The sequence below is a fragment of the Zeugodacus cucurbitae genome, chromosome 4 (genome assembly GCF_028554725.1).
Source record: "Zeugodacus cucurbitae isolate PBARC_wt_2022May chromosome 4, idZeuCucr1.2, whole genome shotgun sequence".
Taxonomy (NCBI): domain Eukaryota; kingdom Metazoa; phylum Arthropoda; class Insecta; order Diptera; family Tephritidae; genus Zeugodacus; species Zeugodacus cucurbitae.
In genome coordinates, this window is record NC_071669.1 from 43,868,836 (window position 1) to 43,896,070 (window position 27,235).

Consider the following 27,235-nt stretch of genomic DNA (forward strand, 5'->3'; position numbering starts at 1 on the left):
GTTTTTTTATATTATACACATACATAAACTCCTTGAGGTCCTATGTTCCATTTAGGTCCTCTCCTGTGTCTTCAAATATACATACATACAAACTTAGCTTTCTTATCGACCGTTCATGCACTCACCAATGCTCAGGTGCTTTCAGCTGCTCCCTTGCTTGCACTTACTTTCTCAAGCTCAAATTGCATACTTTTAATTTGCAGCAACCATATTTTCTACCTCAACATACATACGGACATTCCCACTTTTCACTAAACTACTTTCTTTCATTTTGTGCTTATGTCTTTTCTTCCTTCTTTGCTATTTGCTAACAGCAAACTCGCCAGCGTAAAAGTTGCAAGTTACTGGACTGTCAGTGCAACGACCCAATTTTGGAGCAGTGCAAATTTCGCCTTAAAACACACTGAAATACTCTGAGTTCTAACAAGTTATTGCTTTTCTCGTGTACATAATATCGTTGCATTTCATTGTCTAGGAAGCAGAGAAGACAGGGTCGCCCAAACAACTGTAAATATGGTCAGAACGTTCCTATTGTATCAGGATCTCGACATAATTATTTTAGGCTCATCTAAAAAGGTTCCCGGCCCGTGAAAATTATGCCACCCTCCTCCGAAATTTCGTTCGTGGCAGCATTTTCTAGGAAATTTTTACTCAAGATGCAACAGCTCCAAAACTGATTCCAAACTGTCACTGTTTGAGATAGCATTACCTACCGAAGCTTCTCAATGCCTGTAAGGAAAAGATCATTTTAAAAACCTTCTACTCTATTTAGGTTTCTTAACTTAACCTAACCTCTATATATTGATCGATAGTTGAGAGTTCTTCAAGAAATTCAGTGAACCTATTTCCTCAGCATAGCATTTTGTACCAAAAATCGTCATATCAGCATTTTTGGAACAACTCTTCTTGTAAGATAGACCCATATCGACCTCGGTCTTTGGAACTCTACTGACTTAAAAGCATTTTCATTTCTTAAAATGCTGCTCATTAAATTTATCATGCCTGTTTTTAATGCTATAAGCTAAGCAAAACCACTTGTCCTAGATATTACAGAATCCTCGTGCAAGGATTAGCCTTATGAGCTTATTAGTAGCCATATACCATATACCGTATACATAGAAAGGAATTTCCAAAGTAAAATGTGCCAGATTTTCTGCTGATTGACGGACTGCTTGCCATAAATTTTCGCTGCAAATCATCCCTTTTGTTCGTTGGTAGGCGACGCTTCGACCAGTTTGGCGGTGGTGGCTGTCTCCCCAGGGTGGAGACAAAACAATTTTATAGCCGCTGTTTTTCGCGTAAACACAACACACATACTCGCATACCGGCTTGCTTTGTGTTGCCTTAATGATAAACTTGAGAAGAAAGGAAAAACGTTTTTCCTTGCTTTGTGATTTCACGTCGCAAATCGGCGTACTTTCAGCAATATGATGAGGCCACTTAAATATGTGTTCAGCATTCGTAAAATTTGGCTTGTCAAAGTGCTTTTAAGGCTAAAGATAATTGAATTAAAATTTATTGTGGTTAATGGTAAGGAACAAAAGAATATAATGACGAAGAATTTTAAAAGTTTTTAATTCACTTTTTGTTGTGTTTAAAGGTTTTCAACTGGAAGAATAGTAATTTTAAGATTATTTTTAATATCACTTGTGTTAAGGCAAAGAATTTTCTTTTTTGTGGATTCTTGGACACAAAGTTTTGATGAAAGTGGACTTTAATTTTTTAGAAAAGTGAATACATTTCAGTTGATCAAATTCCTGATGGAAAAACAGTTCAAAGTTGTCTCATAATAGTCTAGAAGCAATCCCCGAAGATATATGTATAAAAAAATTATTGGGTCAAATGTCAAATAGGTTCTTCTGTCAGTTCACACAGAGTGATATCTTTTTAGATTTTTCTATTTCAATCTCTCTCGCTCATTTTCTGCTTATCTCTTTCTTTCTCTCTCTATGTTATTCGCCCTTTCTCTCTAGATCTCTATAGTTTTCTCTCTCTCTCTCTCTCTCTCGGAACAAATGAAATGCATAAATGTTGTATCGAACCTATTCAAGCACCCTTTACATGGCATACAATCGTCGGCATATATTTTATTTATAGTTAGTCAGGTCCCTTGGGCTAACTAATAAATAATACTCGCATACACACACACACACACACTTCAAATAACATGTTCGTGAGCATATACGATTATCTAGTCAATTTATCTGTTCGATTGTGTTCTAGGAACAGGCATACATTCATATAACTATTTATTGAACAGTTATAAGATAAATAGTGTTTATAATTAATTTCGACATTTTGTTTGTTAAGTAAAGAATTGCCTTGCTTGATAAGCATAAGTCATATGAGCTTCCAACTGTGTTGTTGTGAATGAGTTATTTTGTACAGAAACAATTACAGAGAGAATGTTGGTTGGTTCCGATATCTTATTGAATTTTTGATTAATCGATCGTATGTCTGTCGCTACAAAACGTGGCGTGGCAATATTTGTAAGGCAATAATCAAAACTGTTAAAGTTGTCAAGATATTAATTTGGATTTGACAAAATTAGATAATTATTACGAAATATTAATAGACACACGTTAATAATATTCTAGTACGTAATAAGTGACTATAATATGCATATTTAAAGGCTTGAATTCACTTGTCACTGCTGTCAATGAAGACCTTGTCGGTATTACCAAATATACATACATAAATATAAATATAAATAAGATATCAGCTGATCTCAAATTGTACGAAATAAATGGAAATCCCAAGTGCAGCCAGATGCTTCTCCACCTGGTCTTTCCTTTCCAACGGAGTGGAGGTCTCCCTCTTCCTCGGCTTCCACCAGCGGGTACTGAATCGAACACTTTCAAAGCTGGAGCGCTCTCGTCCAGCCACTGTCTCTTTATTCGCTGATCTATGTCAATGCCGTCGTATAACTCACACAGCTCAACGTTCCATCATCTGCGGTATTCGCTGTTGCCAATGTTCTGAGGACCATACATCTTCCACAAAACCTTTTTCTCGAAAACTCCTAGTGCCATCTCATCGGATTTTGACATAGTACACGCTTCTGCACCGTAAAGCAGGCCGGGAATGACGAGGGACTTTGTAGAGTTTGGTTTTTTTTTCGTCGAGTAAAAGGAAAAACTTGTTGGCAAGAGGGATTATGCGTTGGATTTCTGGGCTGACATTGTTATGGCTGTTACCAAATTTCTATTAGAATCACATAATTATTGTTGTTACATTCAAAATTATTATTTAGATATCAATATTTGCCTAACGGAATACAAAAATTATGGCATACAATCTGGAGAAAGTGAAACCGGTTATTTTATCAGCCTCCTGACCATAAATAAATCTTGATTGCAAAATCGGTATATTGAAATTGTTTTTGAAAAGAGTTTCTCGAGGGTAGGTCCTAATGAGTTAAATCAGTGTTATTCCAAGACACCTATCACTCTCAGACTTGCTGAGATTTCGGCTTATAAATCAATTACATTTGAACTTCCCTACGAGTTGAAGAGACTTCGGAGTTATGGAAGGTAATTTGTATGAAATTTGACTTCTATTGTCATTTCAAGAGTTCGAATTGTGGAAGTTCGAGTTATGGAAGTTCAGTTGAACTAACTGTACTTCTATTTGATTTGAAAATGTTGTGGCTACATCGGTAACATTGACCCTGCTTGTAGGGAAATATAAATTGTTATCAAAATCATACAACGGGAGGGAAGAAACGAGCCGTGTCGACAGGTCGGACTTAAAAAAAGGTTGTTAGATGGGTGCGTTTCGTTGGGCATGCAAAGAAGTGGTAGTAGTGTCATGAGGGGACCATTTGCAATTATGGCATAAGATTAGTATGTCGTGATCTATGTTAAATTTAATCTACTATAGAGGCCAGAACAATATTGCATGAGGGTTACACAAGTTGGATTTTTGTAGATGTCATCTGGTCAAATACTGTTATTTCGGCGATCTTATCCTTTATTGAGTCACAGGGGCTCCCAAAGGCCTAGGCACGTCGACAGACAACCACTTAACCTATCCTTTATTGAACAGTAAGGAGCAAATTTAAAAAGAGATTATATTATAACCGCATATAAGGCTATTAAAAATAATAGCTCGCTTCAAAGTGCTATTTTACAAACTCTAGAAAAAGGCCACTATGAATGAGTGAACGATACAGGTGTTTCTTATAATTTGCAACCATTTTTAATCAGCTGGGGTTTCTCGAAAAACGTTGACTTTCATGTTACAACAATGGTGTTACTTGGAGCTCTGTGAGTCACATACGTAGCTATTATACGTCTTAACGTCTTAAAATTTCCGCTATTTGAAATCAATTCTATCACGTACTTCGTCTTATATCGTCTTTGTATATAGTAATCGTATATGAAGTACGGTACTTTTTACTGCATTTAACAATTGCGATTGCAATAATTCCCTTTAAATGAATTGTGTTTATTTCCTCTTTTGTATTTACAGGTATTATCATATTTCCCTCTCAATAAAATAAAATAAAATAAATATATTAATTTGTAGGTAAAATAAATGTAAATATTTGTTTTTAAAATATTCTCACATCAGCGCGCATTAGAATGTCAACAAGGCATGCAGGTGTGAATATTCGCAACAACCCGAGATGTGACGGCGGAAACTACGCTATGCCGCCCGCAAAACAGAGGCACGACCGTTGATTATTTTGTTAATGCGGAATGTTGTGCATTTTTTAGGTTTTACCTCACTCAAGCACATGAATGTTTGTTTAAAACCGCCGCTATTCGATGCACATGACCCGTTGTGTGATTTACAGTGGCGTCACAAAAAGTTGTACATATAAATTTGTATATTGCTTATACAGGGTGGTGCATTTTCCAGCTTTATTTGAATAAATTGGTCTTAAAGAGTTCCTGTAATGTCGATAATGTCATCAGAATTAGTTTTTTTTATAATGTTTTTTAGGTGCCCTATACGGAACATGGGAATAAACATTTGTGTAGGGATTTCATTCGAAATTATTTCTTATACAGTATATATCGATCAGTGAACATCAAAGTAAGCTGATATTGATCCCTTAAATTTCCCCACGAAAACAAAGTTCGACTGTACCCCCACTTAGCTCTTCTTTACTATAGATGATATTTGGTAGAGAGGATAGGGAGGGGCAAATTGTGATGTAATTTTTTTAAGTGGGCGTTGCCCCGCCTCTAAATATGTTCATTGTATATATCTCTCAAAACAATAAAGCCATATAAACCTAACTTTCTGCAGTCGTTTTCCTTACATACCCCACCACCCCCCTTGAAATAGTTGATATCGGATAATAACCATGCCCACATCCCATACAAAAATGTCACAGTGCCTAAGGGTTGTTTTTCACGGAAAATATCCGTAAATCTCTCAGACATGAGGGAATATTTTTCTTCTAATAGTGTGTCTCTGTGCCAAAAATGATTAAAATCGGATCATAATTTCCCCTAGCTCTCATAAACCTTATATTCGGATTTTCAATCTTCCGATGTGCTTTATATCGGTTAATATGTGAAATATCTTAGCAAAATTAAGTTAACATATAGTCTTGGATGTAGTGTACCTTAGTGGTGCAAATGAGGGAAATCGGTTCGGATCGGTAAAACTATATCAATAAATTGCGAGAATGTTTGGTTGCTACCGCATTTAGCTCTTCCTTACTTATTTTCTATTTACCTTTATTACTTACATGACTTCTGTGTTTTCTAATGGAATTCTAAAAATTACACACAACACAATACCTCATATGTACATACGTATGTACACAATGTCCCACAACAATAAAAAGAGAGAAACTGCAAAAATTCTGAAATTGAAAATACGGAAAAGATTGAATGAGAAATGTGAGCGCAGTACTACTATATAATGGAAAACACGTCAACAACCTCAGCAGCAAAACGATATAGCGATCACAAACCGGCAGCCAAACACGCGCACATACTCCCACAGATGTTGTTGTTGTTGCGCCGAATGCTGTTCTACTGCTCTTTGTTTTTGTATTTTTTGCTTTTTTTTGCCTTTTTATTGCTGTCAACAGCATTGTGTACGCTTAATTGTAACATCAGCAATTCAAAGGACATTGCCACCTACACTACCTCTTACACATATGTAAATATGTTTCGAATGTGTTTCTACACAAATAACATTGCATTCATTCTTTATTTGAAGCCGCACTAACAACAAATAAATACTATATGGTGTTTATTGTTGCAACACGTTGCACGAAGCCCCAGGGGTCAGTTTTAGTTGAGTCAGTGGAGCGCTTAGCCTCTCGTTCAACTGGTACTATTAGCTGTTTTTGTGTTAACACAAGCCTTGTGCCGACAATTGATTTGAGTCACAACAAATCGTTGCACAAATTGGAATGTGAAAATGATGCTGGCGGATAGGAATCAGGAGTTTTTTCTTTGATTTTGTCGGGAAATAAATTTACAATTATTTAATAACAAAGGAATGAAATTGAACCCATTCTAAATTAAATTATTATGAGGGTTGAGGTAATTCCTAATTTTCTCTAATTTTCACCACTAAGGTACACTGTTTCCAAGACTATACTCTCACTTAAATTTGCTAAGATATCGCACATATTAACCGATATATGCGGTATAAAGCCCACCGAATGTTTGATAATCCGAATATAAGGTATATGGGAGGGATAGTTAAGACCCGCCTTTAGTAATTTTTGGTATAGAGACATACTATTAGAAGAAGAAGATTCCCTTTGAATTAAATTATAATATCTAAGCGATTTGACGATATTTTTGTTGGAAAATTACTCTTAGGCACTGAGTTCTTCATGTTCGATATTCGGGGCCTTGAAAAGTTATAGTCCGATTTTGACAATTTTCCCCACAAGTAAAGCTACACCTCAAATACTTTATTTGTGTAGAGTTTTATATCGCTATAGCTGTGAAAATAACGATTTATCGGAAATTAAATATTTACGTCAGTAAAAGTACTGTCGTTAACTAAAGAAAAATACAAAAACACTATATACATATATATAGTAACTAAATGTAAATCGGTCACACGACTCAACGTTCATTTGAATGTCGAAATATTACAAAAACAAACAACTAGTCAATAGACAGTAGACACAACTTTTTATATGAGAATATTGAAATCAATATTTAAACGGACCCAAACCCTCAACAATGTTCAAAAAATAAAATGAATCAAAACTAGAGGACGTTCTGAGAATCTCTAGAATACCATACACCAGACACAGGGCTTTTTCGCCATTTTTAGAAGTTTCTAAGTCTCGATGCTTTCTTAGAACTGTACCTAATCACCTGCATTATTATTGTTCTATGGACAGCAGTATCTGTATAACCAATTGGCAATTAATAACACTCCAATAGATCTCCGAATAAACAAAATTTTTGTTTTTTGGAGTATTCTTTGAAAGTATTTATTTTATCTAATTCAACGCAGCACTGGTGATCTGTGATTATTATGTTTTCTAAAGTTCGAATAAAAATAGGTGGTGTTGTTGGATACTTATGAGAGATCTACCTTGAAAAAAATCGGAGATTAGACGTTACCTCCTTAAGTCCGCGCTCTAAAGATATACTCAATTAAGAATTACATATTTTACTGGGTTCTAAACATACGCCCTACTAATTGATAGTGTCGCACTCTTTCCACCACGAGTATATTTAAATATCTAAGTTTTTAATCTCACGCTTCTTTGTTTGTTCGAAAATTCAGACATGACTTCGTGTCACTTTTCTATATTTCTAAAAATAAAAAGATCTTGAAAGGGCCGTCGTTATAAGCATACGAACAATCGTTAAAGATCGATCGAAAAACGAGTTGGAGAAGCGTTTCGACGATCGGAACAAATGCTGGCATAAGTGCATAATTTAGAATGGATACCATTTTGAAGCGACAACATAATGTAGACGGTTAAATAAACATTTTTTTCAAACAACGGAAATCACCGTATTTTTAACACACCTCGTACATAAGAACACAAAATGCTCGTATTTTAAATGCCATAATCGTGTTGCCATTTTCAAAGCAATAAAATATTTATTCGAAAAATGCACAGAAAAGCTTTAACTTTTAATTGTTGCATCTCAGCCAATTTAGATGATTGAAATATTCTGCAACTGATAAATTAACCCGTAATTTCCTTTCTTAGACATTAAGTTCACATTGTGTAAAGCTGTCGGCAACTTTAATTTACACAATTTTCTAAGTGGCAATATATTTTTAGAAAAGCTGCTGCAAGTAGTTGTAAACTAAACCAATTAGTTATTTTTACTCGATTTGGAAAAGTTCATCGTTAGCACGCCGACGTACCTGTACGAATATACAGTGGTGACCAAATAAACAGTAAACAAATATTTTTGAATGGGAAATAAAATAAAACGGAACTGAAATGATTGATAATTGGTACGACTGGTATCTTCGAAACAAAAAAGGATATACCTCACATGTATTAAATACTGATTAGATTCTAGTGTATATCTGTCAGAAGATGCGAACCCATTCAATGAGCCTGATTATCATATGCACCAACTAAAAAGAGGAAACGGTCTATTGCATAATAGACTTAAGTCATGTAATATTTAGAATACGATTGGGTAATTTTTAAACAAAATTCAAAGCATTACTTTTATATTTCGCTTGTACGAATATGAAAAATCATCATGTGCTTGTTCATAATGGTTGACACTGTACAATACATACACTTAGCAACGGGCCAATTTTAGCTGCTTGCGTCCGGTGAAATATTGCCATACAACAACCATTTGAAAGAGCAATTGACTGACATAAACAGGTTAGCAAATAGTATAAAGGAAAAAAGAAAAGTTTTTAAAACAAAAGTCGCAAATGAGCTTACAATAAACCCACTGGGAAATTAACAATCGTCTAATTATATGTAATTATTCAGTGGGAAAACTAATAATATTTTTGGTGAAAAATAAAAAGAAGAGTAATTATTTTATTATTTTTTACTTAATCGATTTTATAACAGCCTGTAGAATTTAATGCATTCGTGTTATAAAATTGATCTCTTTCTCTTTCTTGAAATGAGGATTGAATCAACATTTGAGTTAATGTTTCGATAATGATACTTACGAGTCTGATGGCGAGGAAAGGCCAAGAATTGCCATAAACGCTTTGGAATACCTCAAATCTGAAAGAGTATACAAATATAATTTCTTACTAGGTGAAGTATTGTTCTCGCAACCTAACCGATATTCCATCGAAAGAGGAAAGTTGCCGTTCAGTATCCAAGCGCACTTTGATTTCACTGCACAATTTTCCTTCCCAAAAGCAAAAGTCGATTCTCACCGAATACGCCTAGAATCAACTAGACGTTCTAAGATTATTTCACAGTGTGTGAAAAGGGTTATACTCTTTCAAGAAAATGCACACTAGGCTTTGGGTTATTCTATTGTATATCCTATTTTTCTGGGGTATTTGCCGTTGCCAATGTTTAAGGACCATAAATCTTCCGCAAAACCTTTCTATTGAAAACACCTAGTGCCGTCTCATCGGATGTTGACACCGTCCACGCTTCTGCATCATAAAGTTGGACGGGAATGATGAGGGACTTGTAGAGTTTAGTTTTTGTTCGTCGAGAGAGGACTTTACTTTTCAATTGCCTACTCAGTCCATAGTAGCACCTATTGGTAAGAGTGATTCTGCGTTGGATTTCAAGGCTGACATTATTATCGGTGTTGATGCTAGTGCCTAGGTATACGAAATTGTCGACAACTTCAAAGTTATGACTGTCAACAGTGACGTGGGAGCCAAAACGCGAATGCGCCGACTATTTGTTTGATGACTGGAGATATTTCGTCTTCCCCGCTGGAACCGAGGAAGAGGGAGACCTCCACTCCGTTGAAAGGCCAGATGGAGAAGGACCTGTCTTCACTTGGTATATCCACTGTTGTGAACTCGGCTATAATTGTGTAAGCGGTGTCTACGCCAGTCAAGAAGAAGAAGAATAATTTATTTTTTTAGTGTATACACAAACCGCCATTTCGAAGGAGGAACCATTTAGAAGTGGTGAATTTGAAAACACCTGTTGGTTTGGTGGCGTCGCAATGCCATTATTTGTTGTTCGATATATTTTTATTTATAAAAGCCGGATGCTAGATAAGACTTGGCATTATTCTTGTAATATATTGCAATGCTGACGTCACTGCTATGTTCCAGTACATATGTATGTGTATATGGTACATTCACGCTGTTAATCTCATATATTTAGATATAATATCTTTCGACGTGCATTTGAACCACTCGCTAAAATGAAAATATAGAAACAATTGAGTAAATTTGCATATCATCTAGTGTGCATTTCCTCTAGCAAAGCTCTGCGGCGCTGAACATGGCGGTATTTCAGCTCAAGGGCAGCTTAATATATTATTGCCCCATATAGTTGGATTACGCTCGCCGCAACAAGCGCAGCAAAGTGCATTGCATTTACAACATAAACACAAACAGACATAGGTACATATGTACATTTATCGCGCATGAAGCAAAAGTGCCGCAAGTGAATCCACCTACTTTACCTGCTCGTTGTTGTTGCGATAACAATATGGCTACCGCAAATTCAATTTATTTTATCACATTTTATAGTTTTGCTAATGTTTATTAATGCAAGTGAGTGTGGAGTGTGTGCGAGTGTTGTAGCCACATGACCTTTTTGTTGTTTTAATGTACGACAAGTGCGCGCCACAAGGCTTATTGTTAATGGCTGGTTAGTCGGTCGGTCGATTGGTCGGTCAGTGGGCGGCAGCACCATACAAAATAGGTGAACTTGGTGACAACACTCGTCCGTTTGTTGTTAGTTGATGTTGACGTTGGCATTGACGTTGATGATGATGAATTCCCATTAACGTAGCTATTTTGACATACGCAGAAAATGCCTGCAATGTCAGAGTGCCACAATGCAGTGAAGAGCAACGCATTTTTTCAATAGTCTGAATACAAATGTGATTTTGAGGTTTGCTCGTATTGAGTTACCTCAAGAAAGTTTGCTTTGGAACAAGCGTTTTCTGGCGCACAATCTGCGCTGGCAGTCAGTCATTCATTCATTGTCATTGATTATCACATATACTTGTTTATAAATACTTGTATTTTTTCTATGCGCGTATATTTCTTAGCATTTACGTCGAGTACACGCTATTTCCATTGTCTGACAATGACGTTGTTAATGGGCATATTGCCAATGTGAAATTTACTATTATTTGTTATTCAAAACAAGTAAGGAGGGGCTAAGTTCGTGTGTAATCGAATATTTTATACTCTCGCTATTTGCAAGGGTCAAAGTTATTGATTCTGGTTTCTGGTATTGATGCAATTTTATTGTAAAGGACTTTTCAATAAGAGGCCTATACAAGTTATTCTTTATTCCTGTGAAAGTACATTCGATGCCATAATGTATGGAACTCGATTTCTTTTGCATGGCCACCATGGGCATGCTAGCTAATTTTCGGCGTCAAATCGCAGGACCGAGGCGGCCAATTGACTAGGCAATTTCTTCGTGAGATAACACGTTCACTAAATTTAGTTTTCAATAAATCGATTGTAACACTCGCTGTGTAGCTTGTGGCGCCGCCTGTTGGAACCACATATTGTCCATGTCCATATCATACAATTAGCCAATTAAGCCAAAAATATTCGGTTATCATTGAGCGGTAGTGACGTACCGGTCTAGATCATCACGGAAGAAGTACGGCCCAATGACTCCGACGGCCCATAAACCGCTCCCATTCGTAATTTTTAACCCGACGACTCTTGGGTTTTTCGGGAGAAAGATTCTTCGTAAGATTTATGGTCCTCTTAACATTGGCAACGGCGAATACCGCAGACGATGGAACGATGAGCTGTGCGATTTATACGACAACATAGACATAGTCCAGCGAATAAAAAAACAGCGGCTACGCTGGCTAGGTCATGTTATTCGATTGGATGAAAGTGCTCCAGCTCTGAAAGTGTTCGATGCAGTACCCGCTGGAGGAAGCCGCGGAAGAGGACGACCTCCATTCCGATGGAAGGATCAAGTGGAAATTGACCTGGCTTGACTTGGTGTTTCCATTTGGCGCCAAAAAGCAAAAAGGAGAAGCGAGTGGCGCGCTCTGGTGGACTCGGCTATAATCGCTTTAAATAATATGTAATTCCTACGGCAAATATATATGATGACTCATGGAGCACGTGTGAATTGCTGCCTGACCAATAATGCATATTTTGCTTATTGACGAAGCCAGAAATGTTCCAACTATAAATTGGACGTACCGCTCTTAAAGTTGAGGGCACTGACTCCGAATTTCGGTAGTAAATTTTAACAATTTCGACTCGTTGTTGAATATTGTCGTTGGCGTCGTTTGCTGTCCCTAATAGAGACCTATCGGTCTAATTTTGTAGCGTCTCTTTCGCGAACCGATTTTACTATTTTTCACCACCAAGCTATTTTATATCCAGACCATACGTATCTATATATTGACTACAGTATAAAGCTCACGGGCAATTTTAACCAGGTTTTTATACTCTCTCAACAAAGATGTTAAGATATTATTATAGTTTTGTTCACATAACGGTTGTTTGTAAGTCATAAAACTAAACAAGTTAGATAAAGGGTTATATATATCAAATGATCAGGATGACGAGACCAGTTGAAATTAAGAAAAAACGTCGCCGGCTTAAGGGGTTAAACCCAAAAATCGCATGTACACGCTCATTATCAATTTTTTAAATCAATCTGAGCGTATTTTGTTCCATCCTAACTGTAAAATGGGGTGCTTCTAACGTTTATTTCAAAAATATTCTGCATAATTTTGTAGTGCAGTGTAGCTGCTACATAAAAGTCTACGCTTATGATTAATGTACGGCGAGTGTTGTGAAGAGGGTGCATTGGAATGTATGTATAATCAGAAAAAATTCTAATTTTTTAATATAAGCATAACATATGGAATTTTTAAAACATCTGAAATCTCTTTTCAATTCCACGTGGAACTAATTCTTTAAATTTTTGCTAGTGAAGAAAGAGAAATAAAACAAAAACTTATTTTTTATTAGCAAAAGAAACAAAAAGGAAATTCTGAAAAAAAAAACAAAAAATATGTTTATGATATTTTTATAACAACATAGTTCGAATGTTGGAAAAATGCGGAGGTGTGTCGTGATAATCAATTTGCTTGGACGAAGGCGTCATAAACTAACATCACTGTACAAATCTACATATGCTTATAAATATATATAGTATGCATGTGCCAATAACTATTTGTCTTTGTTTGCAAAATAAAATTAAAAAAAAAACGGAAATTTTTCTCCGTCTCTACACACTAATCATGTGGTTCAAGGCCGCTTTAGTTGTATGTCTTCCACGTTTCTTTATTTTATGTAAAATTTTATTTTCAGCCAAGTTGAATGGTGTCCCCCACCCATGCCCAGTTAAGCATGTTTATGCTACTTGAATAGTTTGTCGTTCTATACGCACATACATGCATATGAGCATGTGTAGACACAACGCTAATGGCAAAGTAAAAATCGATAGTATTGAAACAATATGTGACCCCCACTTAAGTGACATAAATACATACAGACTGTTTTATATATAATGTATGTAAACACTTTACAGTGAATGTTTTGCAAATAGTGTGGACAACATTTAGATAAAACGATTTTTGTATGGCCAACACAACACGGAGGACTGAATGCCAACAGTTCAAGTTTAGTGGCACTAACTATGGAACGAGGTGTTTAAGAGCAACCGGTGAAATTATGATGAAATGTTTAATGAACCAACAATTTAACCACTTGTCTGCTGCGAAAATAAATTCAAAATATTTCAAATTACAAACTATGGTTAAGATTTTGATAACTTTTTAAAGTCAGGTGAAGTGCCAAACATTTCCAAAGAGTTTCGATATCATGATTGAAATGGATCGAATAATTTTTGAGTTCTGTAATATTAAATCTACAGGAAAACGTGGCCGCCTTTTCCAAATCTTTCATCACCGGTCAAACAAAGACCTCCTGAAATTTGCCTAAGAAAACGTGTTTTGGCTGTCGTAATGATCTAGTCCGATCCGTCCGATCCTTTACTCTTGTTGCGAAGAGCAGAGGTTATTGACTTAAGCTATGAGTACGGAACATCACATCAGATCTCATTCGTGTAACGTCCAATTAGTATATTTTATTCGTTGAGCGCTTTCTGTGTGGGCGAACTCGAAACATTTATGGATCCATGCCTTTATATTCCATAGATATTACAAAAAATAGATCAATTGAAATTCTTTGATACATTGGTCATAATTTTTTCGGGAACCAACTTGTTTCTGCGTCATATCAAGTAGTTTCTCAAGTTCCTGGCATCCAGGATATCAATTTATCTAAAACTCCCTTAAAAACTTTGGAATAAATTCTATTTATTATAGATATTTAACCTAAGTGGTTTAATTTATTGATCACGAGCCACTAATAAAATTATTCAAATAAGCGTCCCTGTAACATACATACGAGTATGTCCTATATGAATACCAACTATGTCGGATAGACCCGCTACCACAACCCAGCCTCCAGTTATTTACGACAATAATAACGATGTAAATACACTTAATTGATTGGCAACACAGCGAATAGTTTTTCCATTTATACACATATATATATATTTACAAATGTGTGGTATGTATTTTTACAAGAAATGTAATGTGGTCAGCGGGGAAAATTATTTGGCGTAAAATCTGAAATGAGAGAGACGGGAAGTCTAACGAATTGATTTTCAGTTTCACAATCTGTGGGAATATTTACTCGTTTTTATGCACATATGTATATGTAGACATACTTATGTCAAACTTCGTCCACTTTTAATATTTCTTTATTGAAATATGTACAAACATATGTACGTCTATATATGCATGTACTACGGTCATATGCAGTCTAACAAATCGTTGACAATTAATTTTATTACAACCAGTGAACAAAATTTATTAAGTGATTTTATTAAGTAAATAAAATGAGTGCAACTTTTATTTTCACTGTGTGTAGCTCACAAACAATTTGAATATGTTAAATTTATAGCTGTTGCTTTTTAAGTAAAGAAAGAGTTTTATATTGAGTGTAGGAAAACATTTTTTTTTTTTACTTTATTGGTTCGTTAATTGAATGGCATTAATTATTTGAACAAAATTTCGGAGTATCTTGGAACAACCGGCTTTATCTCATCAATAATGCTTCCTGCTTAGCGAGACCATTAACTTGACATACATTTACAAAACGGACTCCAACGGAATCAAGTCACATGATCTATGTGAACAATAGGCTGGCATAGTTCTTGTTATGATTTGGTCACCAAAAATTGGTCTAAATAAAGTGATGGATGCAGGATTGTTGTATTGATATTATTAAATCCTCAGATAATTAATATTGACCCAGGAGGCCAAACAACACCAGAAATGATATATTACTTCTTCGTCATAGATAGATTGTATGTATGTAATTGGTGTTGAACCGTTTAGCGGGTTATAGCCGAATCGATGAGAGCGCACCACTCCTCTCTTTCCTTCGCTGTTCGGCGCCAGTTGGAGATTCCAAGTGTAACCAGGTCGCTCTCGACCGGGTCCTTCTAACGGACTGGAGGCCTTCCCCTTCCTCGGCTTCCTCCGACGGGTACTGCATCGAACACTTTCAGAGCTGGAGGGTTTTCGTCCATTCGGACAACATGACCTAGCCAGCGTAGCCGCTGTCTTTTTATTCGCTGAACTATGTCAATGTCGTCGTATAACTCGTACAAAATTTTCCTCTCGAAAACTCTTAGTGCCGTCTCATCGGATGTTGACATCGTCCAAGCTTCTGCACCATAAAGCTGGACGGGAATGATAAGCGACTTGTAGAGTTTTATTTTGGTTCGTCGAGAGAGGTCTTTACTTTTCAATTGCCTACTCAGTCCAAAGTAGCACCTTTTGGCAATAGTGATTCTGCGCTGGATTTCGAGGCTGACATTGTTCGTGTTGTTGATGCTGGTTCCCAGACATACGAAATTATCTACAACTTCGAAGTTATGACTGTCAACAGTGACGTGGGAGCCAAGACGCGAATGAGCCGACTGTTTGCATGATGACAGGAGATATTTCGTCTTGTCCTCATTCACCTCCAGACTCATTCGCTTCGCCTCCTTATCCATGCGGGAAAAATCAGAACAAACGGCGCGGTTGTTGCTTCCGATGATATCAATATCATCGGCGTACGCCAGCAGCTGTACACTCTTATAGAAGATTGTACCTTCTAATATTTTTCCATAGATAGATTAGGTTAACTTAAATTTTAGGACGGTTCACCGAACGGAGTCCATCATCGCTTTAAAGAAGTATAAACCAATAATACCAATCAAGATGCAAACTATATCACACAGTAACTTTTCCTGGATCAAAATTACCCTTAGGAAGCCCTACAAGACCACACACCTAAATACAGCAATTTTGCCTCTTTATGTTACGTACTCGAAACTCTATAATAATATGACACACTGAGGAAGAATAAATGAATGTTAAGAGCCTAATTGAACTAAAAATGACACTAACATTAAGGGGTATACTATATGTATGTATTTAATGTTAAGAATATTCATAATTTGTTCAAAGATATCAATAATGTTCCTAATAAATTTTACTCACGTGAGCCAATCATCATATTCAACATATGACTACATAAACGCATTTGTCTGACAGCAAATTGGCGCGAAAGTAAATTTAGACTAAGTTATGTGGCACTGACATACATAAGCACGCAGCCGTGGAATGCGAAAACTGATTTGGGGGAACTTTTTCGTGTGAAACCAAAAGCTCAACCAAATTCGTGCGGTAATCTGCAGCTGTTGCTTCGAATTTGATATGACACCGAAAGTAGATTCCCCAACATATGGGCACAAGCCGTTGAAAGCAATGTGGCAAGCCAGGCAGTTAATGCCAAATCTGTTTATGTACACTTTCGATTAAGACAATTCATAAACCATACTGTATAGCTAATTTGAATATTTGCATATGACTTATTGTGCAATTGAGGTATATAATAATAAATATAGCAAACAAATGGCCTCAATTATTTTGGGTATTTGTTATATAGATATTGCAGGCTTATTAGTAAATAATTTGGTAATTTTGTAAAGATATCTACGAGATAAGGTCGCGTAATCCAAAAATAATATCACACCAAGTAGTCACTCTTCAACCCACTTTTCTATATCGAAAATCGGAATTTCTGATTCGGAGTTTCACAGAGTGCAAAAGATACAAGAGTAACAAAAAAAGGGTTGCTTTTTCATCATGGATAGATCAGGTTAGATTAAATTTTAGGATGATTAACCGGATGGAGATCGCGTGGATCATATTTCAACAATTGAAATAACCGATCCTTTGTAAACAAAAATCTTTTAGATATGACTCAAGCTTTTCACAAATCTTTTGCTTATAAGGGAACTTACAAAAATTCAAAAAGCTTCTCTGGGAAGTTGACTAACTCAAGGTATGATTTGTACTTTGTGAAATATTTAGTCATAAATTATGAAAGTTTACAGCAATACCGCTATGTCTATTCTACTATATAATAGACGTCGACAACAAAGCTTGTTGAAAAGTAATTTGTTCTACTACCCACAAAGGAATGCTGGCTAGTGTGATGAATGTATATAATTAACTATTGTATTTTTTTATGGGTTTGTTATAACATATTGAAATGTAGTGCGGTTAATTGAACTCAATTGAAAATTTTTAAATTGATTTTGAAAAGCAACATTCTGACATACTTACATACATATATACATATACATGTCATACATATATTTTTATTTCATGCTCATTGACAAGAAACACAGTATAGCAGGTACACGTTCTCCAATTAAATATCGAATTACGTAATCTGTCGTACAAAATTCTGGATAGTCTGGATAGTGTGAACATCTCATGTAAAATAAATAATCTTTAAATAATCGAAAATCCGGAATAAGTAGCTCTTTAATTATAGTTTAGTGGAACGAGATATAGATAAAACTTTAGTTTCAAATAAGATTAGACTAAGTGAAAACACGCATAGTGTCCAATATATTCATAAAGAGGAGCGGAAATGAATATATTCTACATGAGGTTTCGATAGCTTCGGTTCTTCTCATAGTCTATAGTTGAGAGTATGCTTGAGTTACATAAATTTCGAGAGTATAAAATGTTCGGTCACAACCCAACTTGGCCCTTCCTTACTTGTTATACAATTATTTTATTTACTTTTCGTTTATATTAAGGTGTTACCATTAGATGAACCAACTTATTATACTTCATAAATATTCATGTATGTATATACAACAATTTGCGAGTGTTAATTTATAAATAACTAAATTTATTTCTATGCGGCAAGAAATATTGACCGTTCAATTATTTGTTTATATAATAATGACGTAATAATGTGCGAAGACACCTAATTTTAAATAGACAAAACTACCTATGGTAATAGTATTATAAATATTTCAAAGTTTTTTTCAAAGTTAAAATTTTTTAAGCAAACAATGGAATGTGCGAAATGTACTAAAATACTCGCAATCCAATTCCAATCTAAAGATTTGTCTACGCAATTTCACGCTTTTAAATTTAATATAATAGATACAATAAGAGATGCGGTATTATACTATTTTCGATGTTTCTGTTGTTATCCGTCAAATCTGGAAATATACAGTAGCACGTGTTTTTCGCCTTCGAGATTATTGCAGAATTTTATGTTTTGTAGCTATGCGCGTTTCCTCATGCTCCACAGTCACGCCGTTAATCCTCATTAATTGACGCTTTTCTCCCCCTCATCTTACACACACACATACGCATGTGAACATGTGACGTCATTAATGTATAGTACGCATTGGTGCTTCAACAATTGGTTCATAATATGGGGCGACACGCCATGTGCTCACTGTATTTGCCCTCTACCGAGAGTTCTTTAGCACTATGATATTACGAGTAACACAGCTAAACGCCACTAAATTGTCGGGGCCACCTTGCAACACGATAGCCGCTCGTGAATTGTGAAGCGTGTCAGAATTATGGCTTTGCCAGCCAGCGTCCACTTGGCACCACGTGTGTGTTGGCGTACAGTTAATTGTGGATAATTTAATCACTTAAATGGCAACAAATTAATTTTGCATACATTTTTTCATACGAGGGGTAACGTGATAAGTAAAGTAATTATATTCAGATGTATTGAGGTAGTTACTGTAATAGTACTACACTAGCATGCTAACGATGTCTAGAAAGATAAAACCCCTGCTATTTCTTAAAGCTCGCGTTTTTTAAGTATATGGACTGTAAAATAGTTAGTTAACCATACTCTACTTGTTTTATCTGCAACACAGTTCACCTCGATAGTTTGGGTATTAATAAGGTAGACTTCTTTTGAATAGTATGTGGTGAGACTAGAGAATGCTTTTAAACATTTTTGACTTTGTCTGTTTCGTAAATTAGTGCTCATCATCAACTCTTATTCAAAATACCATTGTATTTTAAACGCTTGACTTACTTCTCTCTTCTTGACTGGCGTAGACACCGCCTACGCGGTTATAGCCGAGTCCACAACAGCGCGCCACGGATCTCTCCTTTCTGCAGTTTGGCGCCAATTGGTTATACCAAGCGAAGCCAAGTCCCTCTCCACCTGGTCCTTCCATCGGAGTGGAGGTCTCCCTCTTCCTCGGCTTCCACCAGCGGGTACTGCATCGAAAACTTTCAGAGCTGGGCACTTTCGTCCATTTGAACAACATGACCTAGCCAGCGTAGCCGCTGTTTTTTTATTCGCTGGACTATGTCTATGTCGTCGAATAACACATACAGTTCATCATTCCATCGTCTGCGGTATTCGCAGTTGCCAATGTTTAAGGGACCATAAATCTTCCGCAAAACCTTTCTCTCGAAAACTCCTAGTGCCGTCTCATCGGATGTTGACATCGTCCACGCTTCTGCACCGTAAAGTAGGACGGGAATGATGAGGGACTTGTAGAGTTTAGTTTTTGTTCGTCGAGAGAGGACTTTACTTTTCAATTGCCTACTCAGTCCATAGTAGCACCTGTTGGCAAGAGTGATTCTGCGTTGGATTTCAAGGCTGACATTATTATCGGTGTTGATGCTGGTGCCCAGGTATACAAAATTATCTTCAACTTGAAAGTTATGACTGTCAACAGAGCTAAGACGCGAATGCGCTGACAATTTGTTTGATGACAGGAGATATTTCGTGTTGTCCTCGTTCTGCGGGGATACCAAATTCAGACATCGCGGCATAAAGGCAGCTCCTTTTCGTGCTGTCGAAAACAGCTTTAAAGCGACAAATAGATGGTGTGTGTCGATCCTCTTTTCACGGGTCTTCTCCAAGAGTTGGCGCATGGTGAATATCTGGTCAGTTGTTAAATTTCCAGGTCTAAAACCACACTGATAAGGTCCAATCAGTTTGTTGACGGTGGGCTTTAGTCTTTCACACAGTACGCTCGATAGAACCTTATAAGCGTTGTTAAGGAAGCTTATCCCACTATAGTTGGCGCAGATTGTGGGGTCTCCCTTTTTGTGGATTGGGAGGGTACACTGAGATTCCAAACGTCGGGCATGCTTTCTTCCGACCATATTCCGCAAAGTAACTGATGCATGCACCTTATCAGCTCTTCGCCGCCGTATTTGAATAGCTCGGCCGGCAATCCATCGGCCCCCGCCGCCTTGTTGTTCTTCAAGCGGGTAATTGCTATTCTAATTTCTTCACGGTCGGGCATCTGTTCCATCGTCGTCGATTGGGCAATCGGGTTCGCCATCTCCTGGTGTTGTACTTTCACTGCCATTCAGCAGACTGGAGAAGTGTTCCCTCTGGTAATCACAACTAGATCACCTCTGGGGGTCCTACAGGAGTGTGCTCCGGTCTTGAAATCTTCAGTTAGTCGCTGGATCTTTTCGTAAAATTTTCGAGCATTACCCCTGTCGGCCAGCTTGTCAAACTCTTCATACTCACGCATTTCGGCCTCTTTCTTTTTTGTCTGCAAATGCGTCTCGCTTCCCTCTTCAGTTCTCGGTATCTTTCCCAACCCGCACAATAACTTAAAACCCGCACAATCGTCCATAACTTCAAGCTGCACTCCATAAACACTGTATGTACCAAATCACCCTTCTACTGCAGTAACAATGTTGTTGGAAATATATAATTTACTCAGATGCACTTAGTTGCATATTCCGTCAATTTCGTCTATAATATATAAATATTTGCATTCATAATTTATACTAAACACGTCTATATTGCCTAGAAAATAATGCCATACAACAGCCTGAGGTTGGTTGTTGGTCTTTGCAATAACCTCATGCATAAATTAAATCGCGATTGCGGTTACCCGCAAAGCTTTACATTTTTGATGTCAATTAAAATAATCTGACACTGATACGAATTTAAATTATCACTGTAATATTAGCTGATTAACTTTATGGATATGTATGTGTGTTTGATTTAAAGTGTAGACAGCGAGGTAATTAAAAAACACAGTGTGTCTATTTGCCTGAGTGCATGATTAATTATACATAGTGGGTGGGGGGTCAGACAATAGACAGCATGATGTAAATACGTGATTTGGGGTAGTTTTCGGCAAAAAATCGGGCACAGATCCAGATCAGAACAGGCGGTCGGTTTCAGATGCTTTTGTTTGCAATTTATATACAGAATCTAAGTTAAGCTCAAGGCTAACTCCGAGGATTACTTTCATTAGCAAATGTAGAATTGGAGAGTTGGGAAGTTTGAAGATTTGTGGTGTATTATTATCCAAACGCTTTACGCCAATTTGATACGGTTAATATATCTTATAAGAAGTATATTAAACTAAAAGTGCACCCAAAGGTCAAAGGCTATCTAGGGTAGTTACATATTATATTTGAACTCTCGTAGTGGTAGTTATCTACTCAACTCCGACTTTATAATAAATAAGCCACTTTTAAGTGAAGAACATCGTAATATCCCAATATATATCAATTAACCGGCCTTATTTTACTATTTCAATTTTAAATCGAATACAAATCTAGTTCAAATTAGAATGCAGCTCTGCGGGGTGTTGTCCACACTATGGTTGTGGCTATTAATGAAATAGCAATCTGCTGTTGAAACTTAGGAATTTGTGAACAGCAAACACAACAATGTATAACAGCTGATTATTAATTGAGTAGCCGGCAGTGCGAAGGGCAAAAACTGGTTTCTCAATTATAATCTTCATGTATTAAATTAATTTGGATGTGCGAAAAGGCTATTATGAAAATTTGATGACTGTGGTGAAAGTCACTTTAACCGTATAATATATGTAATTACTCAATCTCCTAGAAACCAACAATTAACTTCGAGAACAAATTCATATCGCCTTATTTATTTTGTCTCCATGTCTCAGTAGCACTTAGTGAACTTCGCGTGCTTGTTTCCACTGAATTTCTAACAAGTTTTCCATAACTCTCCACTTCCTCCACCGTATAATTGCCACATCGAAATTGTATTAATTTTTTTTTCGAGAAGGCACCAGTCTAGCAGCCATCCGCACGTATCCACCCACCTGGGGCCTCAGACTCAGTGCAACATCTGGCTGTCTATAATCGAAACAAAAACTATATATTTGATGTTTGAACAGCACGCAAAGGCCTTTTATAAATTAAGTATTTTTGTTTTATAATTTGTGTATATGTATGTATTTTTGTTGGTGTGTATTGTTTCGTTGTAAACTTGAACTTATACATATTTTGCCTTTTCATTGTTTATATTATCCGCGTAATAAAAAGTGATACTCATGTGGAGCGATTAGTCAAGTTTTTTTCCATAGTTTGTCTGTGAAAATTATGTAAATATTTTGAAAACCTTTCATTGAGGCGTAAAAAGCCACAGGTGCTACTAAATGGCGCTCATAAAACAAAATGTTTTGTTGAGGAAAATATCATCATCGTTCATCTTTTTATTATTGTTATATTACGAGAATTATACTAAATGAATTTGCTTTTGATTCTAACCAAAGAGACTCCCATAAGTTTTAGGCGGTCTGTAAAAGCTTCGAAAATATTACAAAACGCGTTCAGCCCAACTGTCTTGAACAATTGATTCGAAATTCTGCGAAAAAGCTTTTGTTTGCAATTGAAATTCCAATGGCTTTATGAAATTTCCGTTCGTTTACAGTTTTATCGCACTTTTTATGCGGATTATATAATGAACGAAATCTTTATATGGCCACAATGCATCGTCTTTATGGCTGACAAATAATTTGGTGTGCAAACAAGTTAAAGCTCGACTGCTCCCATTCGGTGTTCGTTTATTACCCCGATAACACTTTCTTTACTCTTTTTACTGTGGGTGTTAGTTTGTTGACAATTTATTTCTTTTTTTGAAGTATTCGCACATTGTTTTTTATTTTTATATTTTTGCACAAAAAACATTTATTTTCTTGTCTTTTTTAATTAAAAATCAACATTATACGCTTTTTATGATTAAGAGTTTGTGCCATAAAATGATTGGAATATAATTTTTATTAGCAGTTGCTAAATATCATGGAACGCAGCTTTACTTACGTATTATATATGTATGCCGTATATACAGTAAGGGACTAAACTGTTCACGAATATACGAAAAAATTGTCTTCCGTAACTCGGAAGTCTCTCTAACTTGAACTTTTTTTTGTGGATTATAGTGATTCGAGTTAGCGAAGTTCAACTATATTTCATTATAGTAATCTTTTGGGATATAGAGTGTTTGTGAACAGTGTTTTTCGGATTCCTCTACTAGATCAAAACAACGTAATTTTTTAGTCTCCTAAAAGATCTCCGACATTAGCACGAATCACTGAGTATAACCTAATAAAAAAATTATTAATAAGGTCCATGGAGTTGATGTCTCTCACAAGACGATACGAAAATTGCGAAAAAGCGACCGTCTGAAGGCCAGAGCAATAATAAAGACACTTGAGAGTGAGGAACATCGTGGATCGATACTAAAATTGGTGTTCTGAATCGCATCAAACAATGAAATTTTGTTGAGGATCACTCATGGCGCGGGGTGGTTTTGTGCCAGTGAGCTAGGATACATTGATGGTATATATATGCAAGTGATTATATTACCTTCTTCGAGGTCTCATATCTACCAAGGTTTGGCATATTTGGACTCGAGCGTAGGAAATACGATATATTCATGCAGCACGATGATCCATAACGCAAAAATAACTAAAAAATATTTTCATGCAATGGGATTAAACACCCCTATTAAACCCGATAGAGCATTTTTGTGCCATTTTAATACGAAAAACTAGTTCAGAGAAAGAAGCCCAAACATTTAAGAGTATGTTAGACAGGATTAAAGCAATTAAAAAATAGGAAATCAAAAATATTAAAATTAAAAAATGTATGTCAATGGACTGTTCACACTTAGAGCTTCATAAGATTTATTGTATTGAAATACGTTACTTCAAGTTTATGAGTTTAGTATTGATATGCTTTTTAGTATATGTATGTACATATTCCTAAAATACACACTCAATAGAAAAGATATTCGCATTAATTAAATTTTTTGGACCATTTGTGAACATTTGAGTCCCTAACTGTGTATATGCATATAAGGGTAGAAAGTCCCAATTTTAATTTGATTTTTATACTTGTAATAAAATGTATCTGTATGTACATATATAAGAGTACAATAATTGAAATAATCGTTTTATACTTCAGCAGTCATTATTATCGTTTCATTATAAACTTCAATTTATTCATTTGCATTTTTTTACGATGAGGTCATTCACATGCAAATAATTATACGGTATGATAAAAATGGAGGAATTATAAAATACGAAATTGTAGCAATTATGGAAGAAAGAGATGAAAGACATACTATATAATATTGCAATTTTGGTCTCATATTGAATTCGATAGAAAAAACTCGTGAAATTCTATGATCTATTTGGGCTGAAATGCGTTAGGCCTAACACTAAAATAATATTTTAAGATTTATTATTATTCGACATCATCTATATAGGGTAATGTATTGCTTGTAACGGACCTTCAACATATCGGTTCGATAGAGGGAAGTTTCGTATCAGAAGCAAAAGTTCGGAAATGTATAGGTCTACAACTTTGCTTCCGCCGTTTTCCAATAGATATCTCTAGGGTCAAGCACTGGTCGATTGAATCGTTTTATATCGATCTTGGACATTTGTGTCAACATTAACCCAACAAAATATTTGTAGAGATCTGTTTGCATCCCAAACTTATTCTCAAAACTGAAAATGTCACGGAATACGGATGCTGCCAGAAAGATGGTCAAACGTAGTAGCTAGCGACGGCCAATATTTTGAATAACATTTTTGTAACCGTTTTTATACAAAAAAAGCAAAGTTGTAGACCTAATATAAAGATAGCCCTATTTATTGATTTTTGTTTATGTCGATGTAGCTTCTATTCCTTTAAACACTTTCAAAGCAATGAGGTATCGCTCCACCTTTCGTATTGCTTACTGCTCTAAGCTTTTCCATACTAATCCAGGAAATAAGCCTTATCCAGGAAATAAGGAATACGTTATATTACTCGTATTCTAATTTCTATTTTAACCTCATATTTTAATTGTACAGAAATACATTCATACTTATATTCCATTTATAAAAATACTTACTTATATCTATATCTTTCCCTCTCCTACTAATTTTAGAACATCGCGTACACTTTGATTCGGACAATCTGAAGGATGATCTCGAATCGGGGCACAGTGTCACCTACGATCGGTGCGATGATGTCATATTCATAAAATTGGGTTTCCTCCAAGTGAATCACAGATATAAAGTCGATTTGAAATTACCCGTTGAATTATTCGACAAAGGCACCACATTTAATCCTTCCCTGGAGTCGTCGAATTTCAATCCAAATTGCCGCATATCGACATTTGCCGGCGTTAATCATCCCGAACAGGATCATTTCGAAATGCAAATTGAATTCTTTGCCTACAAAGAAAATCTACTACGCGAGATGGTGAGCATCGTCAATGCGAAGGACTCAAAGGAAGTGATTAAGCTGATGATAATAGCGCGAGCGTTGGGAAAGGGCAAGGGTACGCCGCTGCTGCGTAGCGGTATACATTGTTTGGGTGAGGAGGACCCTGAAGAGTCGGAGTCTGATGTACCACGTTTCGACAAGGGCGACTAAAGGGGAAAGGAGTGCGTGCTGCCAAATAACTTATTTGAAATTGTATTATACATGAGAAATTCTAAAATAAATAGCTAACTTTGTATATGTATATCGCAGTCTTTATGTACCGTTTAATTAAAAATTTCGTCGAACAAAAAGTTTTAAAAGCAAATTAAAAATTGAAAAAAAGGAGAAATAAACTAACACGTTATTTGTATAAATATTAATATAATATGTACTTAAGTGTTAAGCATTTATGAAAATAATCGTACAGGTGAATTTATTAATTAACGACGCTATTTAACAGAAAATAAATCCACTGAAAATTCTATTTGTACTTAGTTATTAGTGTAAATTATGCGTCGACCGCCTTGTAATGCAACTTTATACATCACTAAATGCAATATTATACACATACATGCATGTATACTTAAATACATATGTACGCAAACATACCCACACACCTGCCTATATAGAAACATACTTACTTTAAGACATAGCAAGCGTTTTGTGTGCAAATTGAGCGTATTTATTACTCATTAGAAAGAAAAATGGTGAAAGTAGAACAAAAACAAGTTAAACTCGCCATAAAATATGGTAAAATGTAAAATATAGTACTCTTTTGTATGGAGTGTTCTCTAATTTGTTGTTACACAATTTGTACACGATCGAAAGTTGTTCTGTAATTCCAGATGGGACGGAAAAGCTGCATTTTATCTCAACGGAAATTAATTGTATTTGTAAATTAATGCTAATTCTTTAATAAAACTTTTAAGTTAAAAGTTTTCTTTTCTCTTTTTATTATGTATTGGTATGAATTATTATTATTATTTTTTTTTTGTTAAATCTTTTGATTCTTATACATAATGCGTTCCAAAATAAAATATATGCAAGTTTAAATCCTTTTGAAGGCGAATCTTCAGTTATAAATAAACAAAAATAAATATCGGTAATTCATTACCGCATACCACCCTGAAAAGTTCAGTGGACCATTCAACCACATTAAGCAATAAAAATAACTTAACATCCGAAATAAAATTATTTAGAATTTTTAGTGCTTTTCATTAGAAAGTTATCGCACATTT

At 35.8% G+C, this 27,235-nt stretch overlaps 1 protein-coding gene across 1 annotated transcript in view; it reads left to right on the forward strand.

Moving 5' to 3' along the window:
• Positions 1-26,935, forward strand: part of LOC105221131 (UPF0687 protein C20orf27 homolog) — a 29,846-nt gene extending 2,911 nt beyond the window's left edge. Inside the window, exon 2 of the mRNA XM_011197858.3 lies at positions 25,678-26,935. Within this exon, the coding sequence (XP_011196160.1) occupies positions 25,678-26,168 (491 nt within the window). The 3' untranslated portion in view covers positions 26,169-26,935. The remainder of the gene's footprint in view (positions 1-25,677) is intronic.
• The last annotated feature ends 300 nt before the right edge of the window (positions 26,936-27,235 follow it).